The sequence below is a fragment of the Carlito syrichta genome, unplaced genomic scaffold, assembly GCF_000164805.1.
Source record: "Carlito syrichta isolate Samal-C Ts95f unplaced genomic scaffold, Tarsius_syrichta-2.0.1 Scaffold313283, whole genome shotgun sequence".
NCBI lineage: Eukaryota > Metazoa > Chordata > Mammalia > Primates > Tarsiidae > Carlito > Carlito syrichta.
The window spans coordinates 206,629-224,099 of NW_007257379.1; the positions used below are offsets into that span (position 1 = coordinate 206,629).

At 44.8% G+C, this 17,471-nt stretch overlaps 1 protein-coding gene across 4 annotated transcripts in view; it reads left to right on the top strand.

Annotated features, from left to right (window-relative positions):
• Positions 1 to 17,471, top strand: part of CLPB (ClpB homolog, mitochondrial AAA ATPase chaperonin) — a 160,797-nt gene that overhangs the window by 79,909 nt on the left and 63,417 nt on the right. For all 4 annotated transcript variants that reach the window (XM_008070282.2, XM_021718692.1, XM_021718690.1 and 1 more), the window contains one exon: positions 3,750 to 3,878. In XM_008070282.2, coding sequence (XP_008068473.1) covers positions 3,750 to 3,878 — 129 coding nt within the window. The remainder of the gene's footprint in view (positions 1 to 3,749; positions 3,879 to 17,471) is intronic.

The window sequence follows — 17,471 nt, forward strand, 5'->3', positions numbered from 1 at the left end:
ATGAGGTCTCGCTGCCCAGGTGTGTCTCGAACCCGTGGGCTCAGGCGATCCACTCACCTCAGCCTCCCAAAATGCTGGGATTACAGGCTGAGCCACCGAGCCCGGCTAGGGCCTTGCTTTATATATGATATATTTATTTGTTGATTCAACAAGTATTTGGCAAGGCACAGTGGCTCACACCTGTAATCCCAGCACTTTGGAAGGCCAAGGCAGGGGGATCTCTTGAGCCCAGGAGTTCAAGACCAGTCTAGGCAACATAGCAAGACCTCATCTCAACAAAAATCAAAAAAATTAGGCACAGAGGCAACATGTCTGTAGTCCCAGCTACTCAGGAGACTGAGGTGGAATGATCGCCTGAACCCTGGAAGTCGAGGCTATGTTGAGCCGTGACCATGCTACTGCACTGCAGCCTGGACAAGAGAGTGAGACTTTGGCTCAAAAAACAAAAACAAGTATTTGTCAAGCTTGTATTTATGGCCAGACACTGCTGGGCACTGGAGAAGATTGTCACATTTTCTGTCCTCATTGAGTTTTTGGTCTAGTAGGGAAGCATAGTCAAGTTAGCAGGTGATTGCAATACACTATAATACTGTAACTGGGAGATGCCTAAGGTGCTAGAGGAGCTCTTAGGAGCAGTAACTACCTCAGACTTAGGAGGAATCACTGGAGGAAGTGACTTCTAATCAGATACCTAGGAATGTGTTGGAGTTAGCCAGCTTAGGACATGAGAAAGGAGAAGATGTTTCGGGCAGTGGAATAATATCTACAAAAACTCAGAGGCAAGAAGGAGCATCAGGAAGAGGATGGCACGAGATGATGCCAGGGTGGACAGTGGGCCTTCTCTGGGCATTCATTATTAACTGGGCTTTGACGCTGGCACTCAGCTGACGTTTGACCAAAATAGCCCTGCTAGCTATATTCCTTGAGTTTATCTGCTTATGATAAGCACCCTGTGTATAGCTCTGTCACTACACTTGTGAAACTATATAATTTGTCTGCTCAGTGGCCTGCTTTTTGCATTAGGCTGTTAGCTTCTGTGTCTTCTTATTATATCTCCAGAAGCAACCACCATGCATTGGTGCTCATTAAATGTTGTTTGTTGAGTGAACGATGGGTTTTCTTTGTAAAATGGATTACATCCTCCTTGCTTTCTTGAGCTGACTATCACTTTTCCTCAGGTTCATCATTATATCCAGCAGTTAATGTCCTATGTGGCAGTTCAGTGATGCCCTTAGGGGCTTTGGAGGTGCTGTACTCTGAATTCCTTTTTCAGCTTTTCATTGTCCTGTTCTTTTCCCTGCCTGCCTGGCCAGTACTTGATTGTAATCAATCTGCTTGTTCTAAAGCATCCTCCCCAGCCTTCTTATTTTCTTCTCCTAATCTGCAGTGGGCTGAAAACAAGATCACCTAACATGATTTGATAAGACTGTGACTAAGAGTTAGTAATCTCTGACAGAGTTCCTAAAAGGCTCTTTTATGGGAAAGTGTAGATGCCATTGCACATGGGAATTGTATGGTAGCTGCTCAGGTCTTCTTACTTCCTATTCTTCAAGCTTCAGGAAAGACCATATACTACTCCTGGGGTGATAGTGGGGTCCATCAGTCTCCTAATGCCCCTGTCTGAGTAGAAGAGCTGATTGACCATTGATTCTGTAGACCTCAAGAGAATATGGTCTAGCTATACCTGGGTGCTAACAACAAACCTCAGGCCCTTGCCTATTAAGGAGAAACTCCACAGAGTGTGTGTTTGCACCTTCACCCAAACAGAAAAAAGAAGAGGGAATAAGAGCCAAGGCTGCTACCAAAACATCTGGGCTCTACTACTTTCTCTGGGCTCTGATTCTCTCATTTCCCAAATGAGGGTGACAGCATGATATGATGGAAAGAAAGTGTAAAGTCCCAGATTAGACCAGGTTCTGATCCTCACTCGACCACAATACCTACGTGATCTCTTAGCTTCAGTTTCCTCATCTATTAAATGGGAATAGTAATACCTACTATGTCAGGTAGTTAAATAAGATTTGTTGTGTGAAGTGACCATTGCCAGGCACAGAATTGAAGAAGGTCAGTAAATGAAATATTTTAATATTAGCAAGAAACATAACAGTCTTCTGGCTTTTGGAACTTTAAATACAATGTTTGGTATTGCAAGAGAGGGAAATGTGTAGATTCCATTCCAAGACCACTTGAAAAATAATGGTTTAGGAGTTATCTGATGCTTTTGACCATCTAGGCAAGGTCACCTCTTGACTGAATATGCCCCTTTATCCAGTGAGAGGTAAGAGGAGCCTGCGCTTTGTAGAACATATGCCATGGACAAGGTGAGTACAGGTACGCAGAACCTAGACTCCACCCCCAACAAACTCAGCTAAGGAAAGATCATAAGACAGTTACCTGGAGAAATTCTACAGGAGGCAAAAAGATACTATTGCTTGAGCGGGGAGGGGGGGTCTCATTTCTTAAGAGAGGACCCCAGAAGTGGTGTAACTTTCCAATTTATTGTCCAGACTAGAACTGTCCAGGACAGCAGTCGTACACCAGGACCATCCTGGGTGAACAGGGATGTCTGTGGTCCCAGAAGATAGTCTTGTAAAGGTGATGATTGGTTTTTGGTTATTTTCTGCCAAAATAAAATGAGAGAATTACAAATGTTAGCACTAGAGTAAGCCTGGGGATTTTGGTTCTTTGACCACATGAAATGCTTGTTCTTACCTTTCAAACAATGTTTATAGGTATTATTAAGAGTAAGAAAAACAGATTACAAAATTGCATTTTCAGTAAATTTCTATTTCCAAATCTGGAAGAACATATACCAAAATATTCAGTGTAGTTTCTCAAGTTGTTAAGATATTGGTTCCTTTTCTTCTTTGCACTTTCCTGTGGTTTCAAAATTTGTATTGCTTTTATAAATTAAAAACTTTTTTAAAAAATTAAAACTACTTTTGGGAGGCTGAGGTGAGTGGATTGCCTGAGCCCGTGGGTTTGAGACCCGCCTGGGCAACTTGGCGAGACCTCATCTCTACAATAAATCAAAAATTAGCTGGGCGTGGTTGTGCACATCTGTAGTTCCAGCTACTTGGAAGGCTGAGGCAGAAGGATCACCGGAGCCCAGCAGGTTGAGGCTACAGTGGCCGGGAGCAGACACTGCACTCCAGTCTGAGTGACAGAGTGAGACTCCAACTCAAAAAAAAAAAAAAATTAAAACTACTTACTTACAAGACTATAAACATCTTCAGAGCAGAGAGATGTGCTAACCTTCTGCTAAGAACAACCCCTGTGTTCACTCCTCCCCATCCTGTCCCAGCCTGCTTTCTTCACCTGAGTAGCTCCTTCATCCTTTAAGACTCCTGTCTTCTGGAATCCTATCTTCATGTCCAAGTTGAGCTAAGCTCTCTCCTCTGGCTTCGTATATCATCCCGTTATACCGCTAACATAGCTTTTATCACAAACAATACTATAAACATGTTTATTGTCTGCCTCCCTTGTCAGATTAGGTCAGGGACCTTGTCTGATTTATTTCATGTCCCCAAGATGAATCCTAACACATAATAGGTGACAGTAAACATTTGTGGAACTAACTGGCCTCTGTTTTACCTCCGCTTATGGCCAGGCACATAGTAGGTACCATTTTATGTTTAGTGGGTAGACAGAAGAATGAATTAGTGAATTAAAATGCCAAGAGAAAGCAGGTGAGATTGGCAGCTCATGCATTTGTTGCTAATGGAAGGATCTGCATTGCTGTCCCCCAGTCTTGGTTACCCGAGAGGATGACTTCAACAACCGACTGAACAACCGCGCCAGCTTTAAGGGCTGCACAGCCCTGCACTACGCTGTCCTTGCAGATGACTACCGCACTGTCAAGGAACTGCTTGATGGAGGTGAGAGCTCGGTTGGAGGAAGGGTGGGTTAAGGTGGGGTTGGCAGGGAGAAAGAGTACTTGGCAGCCTCTCCACTCTGGAAATGCCACCTTCCCCAGAGCCCTGTTATCCTCCCAGAGCTAGAAATGCTCCACTCCCAGAGAATGGCAATGTGCACGTGTGACTGCCCTCCTGTGGCTGGTGTGTGTTCTGTGTGTTTGTGTGTGTGTGTGTGTGTGTGTGTGTGTGTGTGTGTGTGTGTGTGTGCGCGCGCATATGTGTGCTGCACGGAGAATGGCAATGTGCACGTGTGACTGCCCTCCTGTGGCTGGTGTGTGTTCTGTGTGTGTGTGTGTGTGTGTGTGTGTGTGTGTGTGTGTGCATATGTGTGCTGCACCGTGCCATCCTGCCTGTCTGCATACGCTGTGAGAGTTTTCTTGATTGTTACTCTTCTCCCCTGTGACCTCCAGAGCTAGGATAGTGGAACAAGGGAGAGAATCTTTAAATCCTTACAAATCCAGATAACAGAGATGACCTTCTTTTTACCACTGTAGTCTCAGTTAGGCCCTTTCCATTACTTTGGGTCATGGCATTCCATTCTTTTCCATCATTATACTTGTCACAATTTGAATTGCTCTTATTTGTTCAGTAACCTTTTCCCTAACTTAACTCTGAGCTTCCTGAAAGCAAGAACCATGGCTGACTTGTTCATGTGTCCCCAGCACCTACCACAGTACTTGGCACATAGTAAGCACTCGATAAATATTTGTTGAGAGTATCCTCCCGCTGAAGAGCATCCGTTTAATTGGATAAACAATATGTGCCATTCTCGAACTCGGGTTGCATGGGTCCTATCCAGGTCTGACACACCAGTCACTTTCCCTCCCACTTCCCTTATCCCACTCCACCCTCTCCTTGCCAGGGTGTGCGAGGCACAGGCCCCCTGAGTGAGTACATGGCATATGACTTTATATTCATACCCTTCCTGCCACTTCTTAACTTTCAGGCACCCTCTTTGGGCTGGACCCCAGCGTCCTCCTTGTCTGGAGTCATTCTTCATAGAACCTAAGACAGTAGAAGCCTCTCTGACAGTTGGCTGGCTAACATTTCCATGGATTTTGTCAGAGACAGAAGGAATCCAGCTTCTTTTCCAGGAAGTTCATTCCATTGTACTTCAACTCTGACTGGTGAAAACGTGTTTTTAATGAGCTGTAATCTTCTTCTCTGTAACTTCTGCCAACTGTCAATTGCTTCCTAATAACTTTTTCTTTTTTTTTTTTTTTTTTGAGTTGAAGTCTCACTCTGTCGCCCCAGGCTGGAGTGCAAGGGTGGCACACTCATGGCCACTGCAGCCTCTACCTCCTGGACTCAGGCGATCCTTCCACCTCAGCCTTCCAAGTAACTGGAACTATAGGCACACATCACCATGTCCAGCTGATTTTTTGTTTATTGTAGAGACAAGGTCTCGCCAAGTTGCCCAGGCTGGTCTTGAACCCGAGGGCTCAGGCAGTCCTCTCATTTCTGCCTCCCAAAGTGCTAGGATTACAGGTGCAAGCCACCACACCTGGCCTAATCACTTTCTCAAAAACCAGTCTTCAAAGAAGGTTATTTCTGTATCAGCGCCTTTGCCTCCCCAAGCCCAATATCCCCAGATCATCTTCTAACCGTTGTGACATGAATTGCCTGGAGGGACTTCCCAGGAACCCACCCTAATCCTACCACCTTCCATTAGCCACAATCACACTGACTTAAAACTCAGATCTATCCTGTATCCCCATTCTACAAGGGACCTGCCCCAGTGCAACCAGAATGTGCCTTGGTGTCTGGTACACATACACGGTGAAGGGCAGGACTACCTGTGCATGTGACAACAGTACCTAGGATGACTGATGCTTTTGGAGCAAGAACTTGCTGCTCTAAGAAGCAGAGACTTGGGAATTGTCCCCAAGCAGAATGCTTTTTACTTTGTCCTTTGGAAAACTCTCCTGTGAAACATTTGTAGCTCAGAATTGGAGCATTCACCATGGGGTTTCTCTCTGCTGTGCCTTACAGTCAATCAATACTCTCAACCACTGTCCAGTAGTTTACATTCCCTGCTTTCCCCCAACCCCCAAACAGACAGAGAATTTACTCTGTAAGGAGCCCCTCTCCCTAGCCTTCTAGGACAAACACCTTTGAAATGAAGAGTCAAGGGCCTTTTATGAAGCTCCCCCCACCCTCACCCCTCAGGCCAAGGCTGGCCCTTTGAGCTGTTCCAGGGGCATGGTTCCTGCCTGCTGACTTGGAACAGACGCCCTCAACCCCCACCTTTACATTTCTCACACCTGCCTTTTTAGCCAGCATCCATTTATACCCCCTGCCCTAGCCTCCCAGCCTCAAGGGCCAAAACCATTAACCCACTTATTTCTCCCTCCAAGACCAAAAACAAGTCACCGTCACTTGGAGCCCGCAGGCCTGCCAACTTCTGACCTCCCTCCCCCCTTGACCTCCCTTGGTCTGCCTGTGTGTGTGATCAGCCAACCGAGAAGCAGGATCCTGCTGTCTCATCCTAGAATCTGTTACCCGTAACATTTCCAAAGTCTTTTGACCTCTGCTGACCTTCTCCAAAAGGTTTCAGGGAAGGCAGGAGTGCCTGCCTTTCTGTCCATCCAGCTTTCTTAGCCTATACTTGCCACCAGCTTTGCTGCAATAGTTGGAAGGAGGTTCTCACTGTGAGAGCCAAGGCAGGCCTAGACACATAGGCCAGCAGGTGCTCATGAAGTCCACACAGAACTCTCTTCCTTGAAATTGCTATAGTCCACAGAGATATCAAGTCCCCAGATTTTAGAGGGTTAGAACTGGAGGGGGCCAGGTGTTTTTATTTTCTGACCAGAAGTCCCCTTTTGAGCTGAGAGAAGGTGCAAGCAGCAGCATCAGGCTGATAATGTGGGAAGCTCTCTGGCCCATTAGGAGGCAGTATGGAGTAATGGAAAGGGCACCTCAGGTTTCAAGGTCAGGCCAACCTGTGTTTGGATCCCAGCTCCCTCACCTACTAGCTGTGTTGCCTCAGACATGTTATCTTAACTCTCTCAGCCTTCAGTTTTAATCTGTAAAATAGCACCTATGTCACAGGGATAGCGTGAGGATTAGTGATAATTTCTATGAAAGCCCCTGGCAGGCACATGGTGGGTGCTCTGTGTTAAGTAATTATTATTATGACTTGTATAAAGAAGTCAAACTCTCATCCTGGCAGCTATAATCCCATTCCTCCCCACTATGGAACCTGTATTCCCACCCTGCCTAAAATGTCATCATGTTCCCTCTCTTCTCTTCTGAATCCTCAGATTCCTCAAGCCTCCCTCTCTCAGGAAACCTTTCTTGGTTGTCTGGTCTACTTTGATACTTCCTCCTCTGAACTTTTACAATGTTGGACGAGGGCTTAGCTCAGACTGCTTAAGGTCACTTCTTTATCTTCAGGAGGCCCCATAACACAGTGAAAAAATAGAAGCTTTGGCATTAGACAGACCTAGGTTTATATCTCAGCCCTCTTAAATGACTCTGAGCAAGCCGTTTGCTATCCCTGAGACCATGGACTCAGGGCGTCCTAAGACAGATCAGGTAAGCTGTCCCTGACCCTGAAAGACTCAAATTGTTGGAGGAGACAATGTCGAAATAGGCCATGACAGTAGGTAGGTGCTCTAGCAGGGGGATGGACAAAGGTCTCTGGGGATGTAGAAGAGGAAATGCCTTCTTCTACTTGGTGAGTAGGGAGGTAGAGTCAGTTACATAAAAGCTTCCCGGAGGAAGGGGTGCTTAAGCCTTATAAGGAAGGGTAATGGGAGTTCGTCAGAGTTCTCTGGAAAAGTTTTGAATTAGCTAGTGCCAATATTCTCCTAAACTCCACAGAAAAGTAAGTGCACAGAACCCTGTGTTTTTTATCTTTGGAGATGCTGCTTTTGCCTGTGTTGATAGCTTATGAGCAGGAAGGCTCTGCTTTAACACTCAACTGCAAGTATGGCTGGTGGGAGAGAGGACAACTGGAAAGAGGGGGGATCAGGAAAGGTGACTGGAGCTCTTACCTCAAGTCTTCAGGATTAACTCATCCTAATATTTCTAGGGTTGTTAGGGTGCTTTAGCAACCGGGTCCTCCCAGGGATGTGATCCCACTGGCAGATCCATCTCCCTAAAATATCCTGTAATCATGGCAGCTTTTCTTGACCAGGGTTCCTCCAAGTAATTGAGTCATAATGCTCTGAGGCATCCGTTGTACACAAGGAATTAACTTCTCTCCCAGGTGGCTAACATGGTACTAGGTTTGTATACCTTTGGGAGAATCGAGAAAATTATTAGTCAAGTAATTTTTGGTTTGTGATTCAAAAGAAAAACCCCCAACTGAGAGAGACTGCAAGAAAAGAGCATGAATTTTGGAGTCAGGATCTCTGTACCAGCCCTGCCACTTAATAGCTGTGTAATGCTGGGCAGATTACTGACTACTCTGAGATTCTTTTCCTCATCTGGAAATGGGGTGGTGCCACCTGCCTCCCAGAGATTTGTAAGATTTAGGACATATGTAGCTTCTGTGGAATAGGGACTTTATATATAGTATCTGTTATTAACTTCAAAAACACTCAGTGCTCACTTGTTTATAAAGAAAATCCTAACCACAGTAACGTTAACTAGCTTTAGAGTTGCTTTGATCTGACCCCACTGCCACCCCAACACTCCAGTTGTTATACTGTGTTCCCTCCTTAGTGCCCTTACTCTTGCTGTTCTTTCACCTCCATTTCCCACTAAAGCTGTTTCTCAGGCGGGTAGAATTCTTTCTACCCATCAGTCCCCATATCTCATGGCACCTCCTGAAGTCTTTCCTGTTCCCTGGATCTGGGTCCAGTCCCACTTACAAGACCAATGTAGATTGAAGGCCAGGCCTATGTGTTTTTTGTCTCCGTCTCCTTTGCTACAGTGTCCCCCACATGTGGTATCTCTTGAGAGATTTGCTTCCTGCTCCCCTACCCACCCACCCCTCTTAATGTCCTAATGTGTCTGGCTTTTTAGAGCCACTGCCTTCTAGCGATCTTCCTTCTTGTAATCACAGTGCCACTTCCTTTTCAGCCGCAGGTGCTCATCACCTCAGAAACACTTGGGCTTTATGAAACCTAATACCACTGTGCCCAGGGCCTCCCTCAGTCTCCTTCCTACCTACTTTATGAATCCTCCTCGATCCTCTCTCCCAGTCAGTGTTAACCAGCCATCATCAGATGAGTCCCTGAATTCCCCACCATCCCGCCTTAGGCAGAGAGCCTTTCTAGTGCCGACATCCTTCCTTTAGCAGGCTCTTAGCCTGTCGTCTGCTCTCAAAACTTCAGAGTTCTGTTTGTTGTTCCACTTCACTGTCTGTCCATCTGGCGGCACTGCCAGATGTTGAGAGAATCAGCCTTGCTTTGGGCTGTCCTCTTGTAAAGCATCTCACGCTGATTCTGCCACCAACAAATACTTTCTCCTTTTGGCAGATCCTTTCTCCTCCTCAGTAAATGGAGAAGTTAAGATCCCAAGGACCCCATCCAGCTTCGGTGTCCTGTGTAACCTCTGGGCAAGCCTTTTCCTTCATTTATCAACACTTACTGAGCGTCTCTCCTGTCACAAGCCCCACCCTAGGCACCAGGGAAATTAAGATGATCCAGATGTGGTCTTTGCCCTTAAGGAACTCATAGTTCGGTGAGGGATACCAGACATTTTAACAAAGAATAGTTACCTGGTATATTAATGGAGATCTATAGAAGGTGCTGTGAGATCACAAAGAAAATACGTTTTACATCTTGGGGAGAGAGCAGGGAAAGCATGATGTGTAGGTGATGGTGTTTGTACTGAGTCTTGAAGGATGAATGCAAGAGCACCAGGTGGATGAGGAAGGAAGGCAGAGGGAGCAACATGCTCAAAGACTGGGATACAAAGGAGTATGCTTTATTTAGAACATCACAGAAGTTCAGAAGAGCTGGAGGGTATGAATGGAAGGGTCAGAAGGCAAGAAGGAAAAGCAGAAAGGTAATGAAGGGCTGCAATATAAACTGTGTAAGGAAATTGAACTTTATCCTCCAATGGAAAATCATTAAGATTTAGAGAAGGAATAGAATAGGCTTTATGTTTAATGTGAAAGATAGCTTAGACATTTCCAAAATGTGTATCAGTGACTGAATGGACAGATAAATTGTGGGATGCTTACATGATAGATTAATGAAAAGGTATGCTCTCTTGCTCTGTACTACCAACACAAACCTAACATTCAGCTCATAGGCCAGACATAGAAAAGTACTTACGGCTCTATGCCTGCATTTCACGTTCAAAACAGATAAAACTAATCAATGACATAAGAAGTCAGGGTAGTGCTTAAACTCAAGGTTGTAGGTAGTGACCGGGAGAGGGCACTAGAAGACTTACAGGATACTATAATGTTATTTCTTTACCTGGGTGCTCATTGTGTGTGTGTCCACCATGTGAAAATTCTTTTGAGTTATTCCCTTATGTACTTTTGATGCTTTTATTTTTATGTTATACTTGAAACAGAAGGATCTTAAAAATTAGGGAAAATAGATTAGATGGAGCATGATTGGAGAAGGATAATATATAATTTGAAAACTATTGTTAACTAAGTGAGGCCTAAAATAAGGTGGTTTCAGTGGGAAAGAAGAGAAGGGGTCTGATCCCAGGAAGTTTTAGTAGGATTGGATGGTGAGAGAGGAGGAGTCAGGATGAGGTCTAGGTTCTGTATTGGACAATTGATAGATGGTATGTCTGTGCTGATATAAAGAATATTGGAGGGAGACGGAGAGTACCGGCAGGATGCAGAGTAATTGCCAGTTCTGTTTTGAGCATGTCTGTTTGCCCTTCCAGCCTTTCATCTTTCCTTCCTGCCTTCTTTTTGATTCTGTGGTCCAGCCTTGTAACTACTCCTTTGCTTCTCTTTCCCTTCTTTGTACTTACCTAAAAAATGCTGACCTTTTGTTGAAACCAGCTTTCTCTTTAATTTCTGTTTGTATCTGAAGAGCGTGTATTGCTGGAGAAAAATTACACAACCATGCTAACTGAATTCACTTCATGTTTATGACCATAACTCTCAAGCCCTCACCATTGCCAACCACCACATTACAATTCATGAGCAAAATTACCTTCTTAGCTGGGCTCGGTGGCTCAGCCTGTAATCCTGCACCTTGGGAGGCTGAGGTGAGTGGATTGCCTAAGCCTGCGGGTTCGAGACCTGCCTGGGCAGCGAGACTGCATCTCTACAATAAATCAAAAAATCAGCCGGGCGTGATAGCGCATGCCTGTAATTCCGGATACTTGGAAGACTGAGGCGGAAGGATCGCCGGAGCCCAGCAGGTCGAGGCTGCGGTGGCCTGGAGCGGCCACTGCACTTCAGTCTGGGCGACAGAGTGAGACTCCAACTCAAAAAAAAAAAAATTTACTTTCTTATTCTGGACCAAGACAACTTTTTTGTACCTTCTTCCCTCTCCTCAAATCTCCAGCCTCCTTCTTTCCCAATTCCCAAGCTGGTGATCTTGCCTTCCAAGTCATAGTGAAAATAGATCAGAAGGGAATGGCCTCATCATCCCGCCATCACTCCACTAGACCACCTGCGTCTGTGCCCTGTATGCTGCCTTCCATTGAGTCTGGCCCCTGTTTCCTCTCACTCACTCTAGGACATTGCTCCTCCTGCATTATCTGTTCCCCTCTCTCTACTGGCACATTTTCATCAGCATAAAAACATGCCTTAATTTCACACATCCTGAAAAATAAAGCAAACCAAAAACTTCTCTTGACCTACGTATCCATCTCCAGCTGCCACCTTGTTTCTCTGGATCCCTTCATGGCAAAAACTTACTAAAGTATGATCCCCTTTCCTGTCTCCGGCTCTTTTCTGAATCTCAGTATTAACATGGCCTAAAATGATACTACTAGCACTACCTAGATTTTCAGGCTCTAAATCTCAGCCAACCTTGAATTCTCTTTTTCTTTTACATTTCATATCAAGTCCTTCATTAAGTCCTGTCACTTGTATCTCTAAAGTATGTCTTACATTCATCCCTTCTTTGCCATTTTCATTGATGTAATTCTAATTCAATTCAGGCCACCATCCTGTCCTGGACTATCACCACAGCTTCCTAACTATTCTCACAATTTCAACTCTTATCTCCCCTAAATCTGACCTCCAAATAACCAGAGCAATTTTTTTTTTTTTTTTTTGGAGTCTCACTGTCACCCAGACTGGAGTGCAGTGGCACGCTCCCAGCCACCGCAGCCTCGACCTACTGGATTCCTGGTGATCCTTCCTCCTCAGCCTTCCAAGTAGCTGGAACTACAGGCGTGCGCTACCATGCCTGGCTAATTTTTGATTTATTGTAGAGACGAGGTCTTGCCACGTTGCCTGGGCGGGTTTCGAACCCGCAGATTCAGGCAATCCACTCGCCTCGATGTCCCAAAGTGCTGGGATTACAGACTGAGCCACCAAGCCCAGCCGAGCAATATTTTTAAAATGTAAATTATGTTATTCTCCTACCTAAAACCCTCCATTGGCTTCCTATTGAAACCAAAATGAAATCCAAACTCCTTACCAGAGCCCACAAGGCCCTACATAACCTAGACCTCTGCAACCTCATCTCTATCCAGTCACCACCACCCCCCTATTCACTGTTCTCCAGTGACACTTACCTTCCATTGTTCCTCAGACAAAATGAGCTCCTCCTCATTTTGTGCCTTTGCACCTACCTCTCCCAATGATTGGAACACTCTCCCTCTTGGGATGGCTGTCTCCTTATTCAGACCTGGACTCAGATTCAGGCTGTCTCCTCATTCAGGCCTGGACTCAGTCCGCTCCTCAGAGAGGACTTCCCTGACCACACTAGTAAAAGCACCTCCCCCACCCCTTTCTCTCATATTACCCTATTTTATCTTCTTCATGGCACTTACTGGTCTGTAGAATGGTTGTTTTTAATTGTTATATGTTTATTTGTTTATATATATGTGTTTATATGCACAATATCTGTTCTCCACTAGAAAGTAGACTGGTGGTTGCAAAGATCTTGTCTCTTTATCGTACTGCTGTATGCACAACTCCTGGGAAAAAAATCCACAGCCAGTATATAGTAATTAATAAATAGCTGTTGACTGACCAAGGAACCCATGGGACACCCTTACAGAGATGCATAGCTGGCAGTTGGACAAATGGGTGGTCTGCAGCTTAGGAGAGAGAAAGGACTTGAAGTTGGACATGAAGATTTGAGAGTTGTCAGTCTCTTGGGGAATGACTGGAAAGCCACAGAGCCAGGGAGACCCAAGGACACAACAGAGGGGTTTTCCATTTCAGACGTAAGCATGAGAAAAGGAGCCCATGCAAGTGAGTCTAGGAAACAGGGAAAAGGAAGGGCAAAAGAGAATGGGAAACGGGTTGCTTTAAGTTAGTGCTTCTCAAACCAAGCTATCAATGACAGACCTGTCTCCTTTTGTTGTTATTGTTTAAATTTGTAGTCTGTCATGGACCAATACTTTTATAAATACTATAAAAATGAATTGTGTGTGTGTGTGTGTGTGTGTGTGTATATATATATATATTTTTTTTTTTCCTTGAATCAGTCTCACTCTGTCACCTAGGCTGCTGGAGTGCAGTAGCATGCTCATGACCACTGCAGCCTTAACTTGCTGGGCTCAGGTGATCCCCCTCCTCAACCTTCCAAGTAGCTGGAACCACAGGCACGTGCCACCATGCCTGGCTAATTTTTTGATTTATTGTAGAGATGAGGTCTCGCCAAGTTGCCCAGGCTGGTCTCGAACCCCTGGACTCAGGCAATCCTCTCACCTGTGCCTCCCAGAGTGCTAGAATTACAGACATGAGCCACCACACCCAGCTATTTTTATTTTATTTATTTATTTTTTTCTTTTTTTGAGTTGGAGTCTCACTCTGTCACCCAGACTGGAGTGCAGTCGCCGCTTCTGGCCACCGCAGCCTCGACCTGCTGGGCTCCGGCGATCCTTGCGCCTCAGCCTTCCAAGTAGCCAGAATTACAGACATGCGCTACCACGCCCGGCTAATTTTTTTGATTTATTGTAGAGATGAGGTCTCGCTGCCCAGGCAGGTCTCGAACCGGGGGGCTCAGGCAATCCACTCACCTCAGCCTCCCAAAGGCACAGGATTATAGGCTGCGCCACCAAGCCCTGCTTCGGCTAATTTTTTGTTTGTTTGTTTTTTGAGTTGGAGTCTCACTCTGTCACCCAGACTGGAGTGCAGTGGCCACTCCCAGCCACCGCAGCCTCGACCTACTGGGCTCAGGCTATCCCTCTGCCTCAGCCTTCCGAGTAGCTGGAATTACAGGCGCGCGCTACCACGCCCGGCTAATTTTTTTATTTTTTGTAGAGATGAGGTCTCGCCTGCCCAGGTGGGTCTCAAACCCACGGGCTCAGGCTAATTTTTTAATTGGTTGTAGAGCGAGGTTTCACCAAGTTGCCTGGGGTGGTCTTGAACCCATGGCCTCAGGTAATCCTCTTGCCTCCGCCTCCCAAAGTGCTGAGATTATAGGCATAGCCACCATGCCCAACTAGAAGAATATTTTTTAAAGGTATACAAAACTTAGGCCCAAATTTGTTATAAGTCTCAACAGACATAAAATTACCCTAATAAGTTGCTATGAAAGTTTCCAGATACTATTCTCAATTTGTACTTAACTCATCAAGGACTGGTAGCAAAATTCACCAACTGTCACTAGTACAGGAATCACACTTTAAGCATCACTGCTCTGCTGGTACTCCCAGACGGAGAGGGGAGACAAGTGAGCACAGTACAGCCTCTGCCCTCAAGTAGCTTAAAGTCCACTGGGGACATATATAGTCATGCTGTATGACAGAGAAGTCAGAGCACTGCCATTAAGAGACATCAGGGACTGTGACCTGCCCCAGCTCTGCCACCATCTCATCCCTGTAGATCATGGCCCATCTCTGGCATCCCTTTTTTCATCTATAAAATGAAGAGATTATGTCAGATGACTGAACACTAAAGGTTTTTTCTTATTGTTTGAATGCAAATGCTAAAAACCCTTCAGGCTAGCAATTGTTTAGGGTAGGGGAGAGTGGGGTATGGGGAGAGATTGCTGATGGGTACTTAATTTCTTTTGGAGATGATGAAAATAGCATAAAATTGGAATATGTTGATGGTTGCACAACTCTGTAAGTACACTAAAAAAAACCCATTAAATTGTATACTTTAAATGGGTGAACTTTATGGTATATAAATTGTATCTCAGTAAAACCTAAAAAAAAAGAAGAAAGAAATCCTTCATGGCACTCAAAACCAGAAAATACTGGCTTGAGTAGATGACTGGTTGCCTGAGAGCAGGCAGGAAAACCAAGAGGACCTGGTCAACCCCAATAGCTAATGTTGCAGACAAGACCCTCTGATATCTACAACTGTTTCCTTATAAAGAATCCCATTAAACACATCTGTAAATCTCTCTCTTTCTCTCACGGATCTTTTTATTGATCTCCTGTTATTATTTTAATAAATATTTATTGCAAAAATATTGCAATATTATTATTTTTTTCAATAATATTGCAAAGCTCAAAATCTGATGGAGTAAAGACATTAGGCAAATAATTATAAAATTATCAGCTAATTATTAAACTATTAGCTAATGTTGTAAGTATTATTAAGGAAGAGTAGAGGATACTACAGTAGCATAACAAGGACCAACCAAAGGGGGATGAGGGAAATCTTCCCTGAGAAAATGGCATTAAATTGAGACCTGAAATGTCGATGTTAGCCTGTCATTTAGCTGAAGAAAATCCTGTGAAGAATGGCCATGAGTCATCCAGAGGGACCCAGCAGTCTATTTTGGGGCATTTTGAGGAATGGAGGAGTTCTATGGTGTCGTACTTATAGTCCATGTGATAGATAAGGCCTAGTAGGGGCCCTCAGTCACCAGAGTCCTACCCAGTGCAGAAATGAGGAACTGTCCTTGCTTACCCCAGGAAAGGTATTTCTGTATCCTGTTTCCCGTGGACATAGAGGAGTCACTGCATGGTTGAGGTGGAGATCAGCCTGGTCACCAGAACCCATGCTCTCCAGAGCCACCTGCCATCCAGGCACGGCACCCGCATTTCATCAAGGCTTTAATCGGCTCCAGCAGTCCTCAGATGAGCCTGGCTGGTATCCGGCATGATCTCATCACCGCCAACAGTGGCAGCTGGAGGCCACCATTCCCCTGGGTGAGGGAGAGGTCAACACCAGCTGGTCCAGGTCTGTTCTGTGTCCTGTGCTCTCCTCTACCTGCACTGTGCCCAGAAACAGAACTGAGTAGGACTCAGATTTCCTAAGGCAGGGTTAACTGCCCTTTCTTAGCCCATTCCTGCTTCCTCCATTGCCTGTGCTCTTGAGCAGAATGCACAGAGAAAGGGCAGCACTGCACCTTTAAGAAAGGGGAGTATTAGCCTGAAGGTTAGGGCCTCCAGAATAGCCTCAGAGGCCCAATCCTAAAATAAGTCTGGGGATGGTCAGAAGCAAGTTTCCTTTTCCAAAAGGAGTTGGCATCTAGTGTTCATGTGCTGCCTTCCTTTATACAGAAGCCTGGCAGTTAGCCAGGAAGAACACAGCAGGGATGTTCTCTGTAGTTCTGTACCACAGACTCCTTCTTGAACTGCATTTTGGAAGTTAATTTTTTTTTAAATGTAGCAGAATAAGAGAGCTTGCCATTTGAGAAATCCTTCAGGGATCCCTTTGAAATAATAAATGCTTATGTGGTAGGAAGTGCTGCCTAGGGATCCAGGGACCTGGCACATGGTTCTGGCACTAATTCCTTCTTGCTGTGGGACTTCAAGCAAGTCCTTCCCCCTCACTGAGCCTCAGTTTCCTCATCTGTAAAATAAGATAGTTGGGCTGCATTCTCAAAACTCCTTTCATCTTAGTATTTTGTGATTCTGAATGAATATTTGCCCTCTGATTTAATCTCATTGTGTATCTAAGTATTCATATTTATTCCCCAGCTATCAATTTTCTTGCAGCTAACCATCATCATCCCTATTCTATGCTCCTGTGACATATGCTCTTAAAGCATTCTATGTAATTTCTGTCACCCTTACCGAAACATAAAATGTTATAATTATTTAATTAGTATATGTTTCCTTCACTTAGCAGAGAGTTCCCAGAATATAGGGTCTGAATCTGAGGTACTTATGTTCCCAGTATCTTACACTATCCTTAGCACATGATAGATGCTCAGCAAATATTTGTTGAATATGTTAATTTATAAATGGGTACTAGGCATTTCAGAAATCAAAAGAGAAAAAATACAGGCTCTTGCTTGAGACTGTATCTGTAGAATGATAGTTTGGTCAAAATGCCCACATGCAAAGTGCACTGAGAACAGTACAGGACAGTAGCTAACAGGACTCTAAATTAAACAAAGCAAGGACCAGAATTAACAATTGTAATGGATAATGAGGAAAGGAAAGACCAGTGTTAGCATTATATAAGACTTTGTGGAGGAGGTGGTACTGGATCCAGAAGGACAGGTAGAATTCAAACAAGCAGAGGAAAGGAAGGAAGCTTTTTGAATGAGGCAGCAACAGAAATGAGCCTTGCATGTTATTTAGAGACCT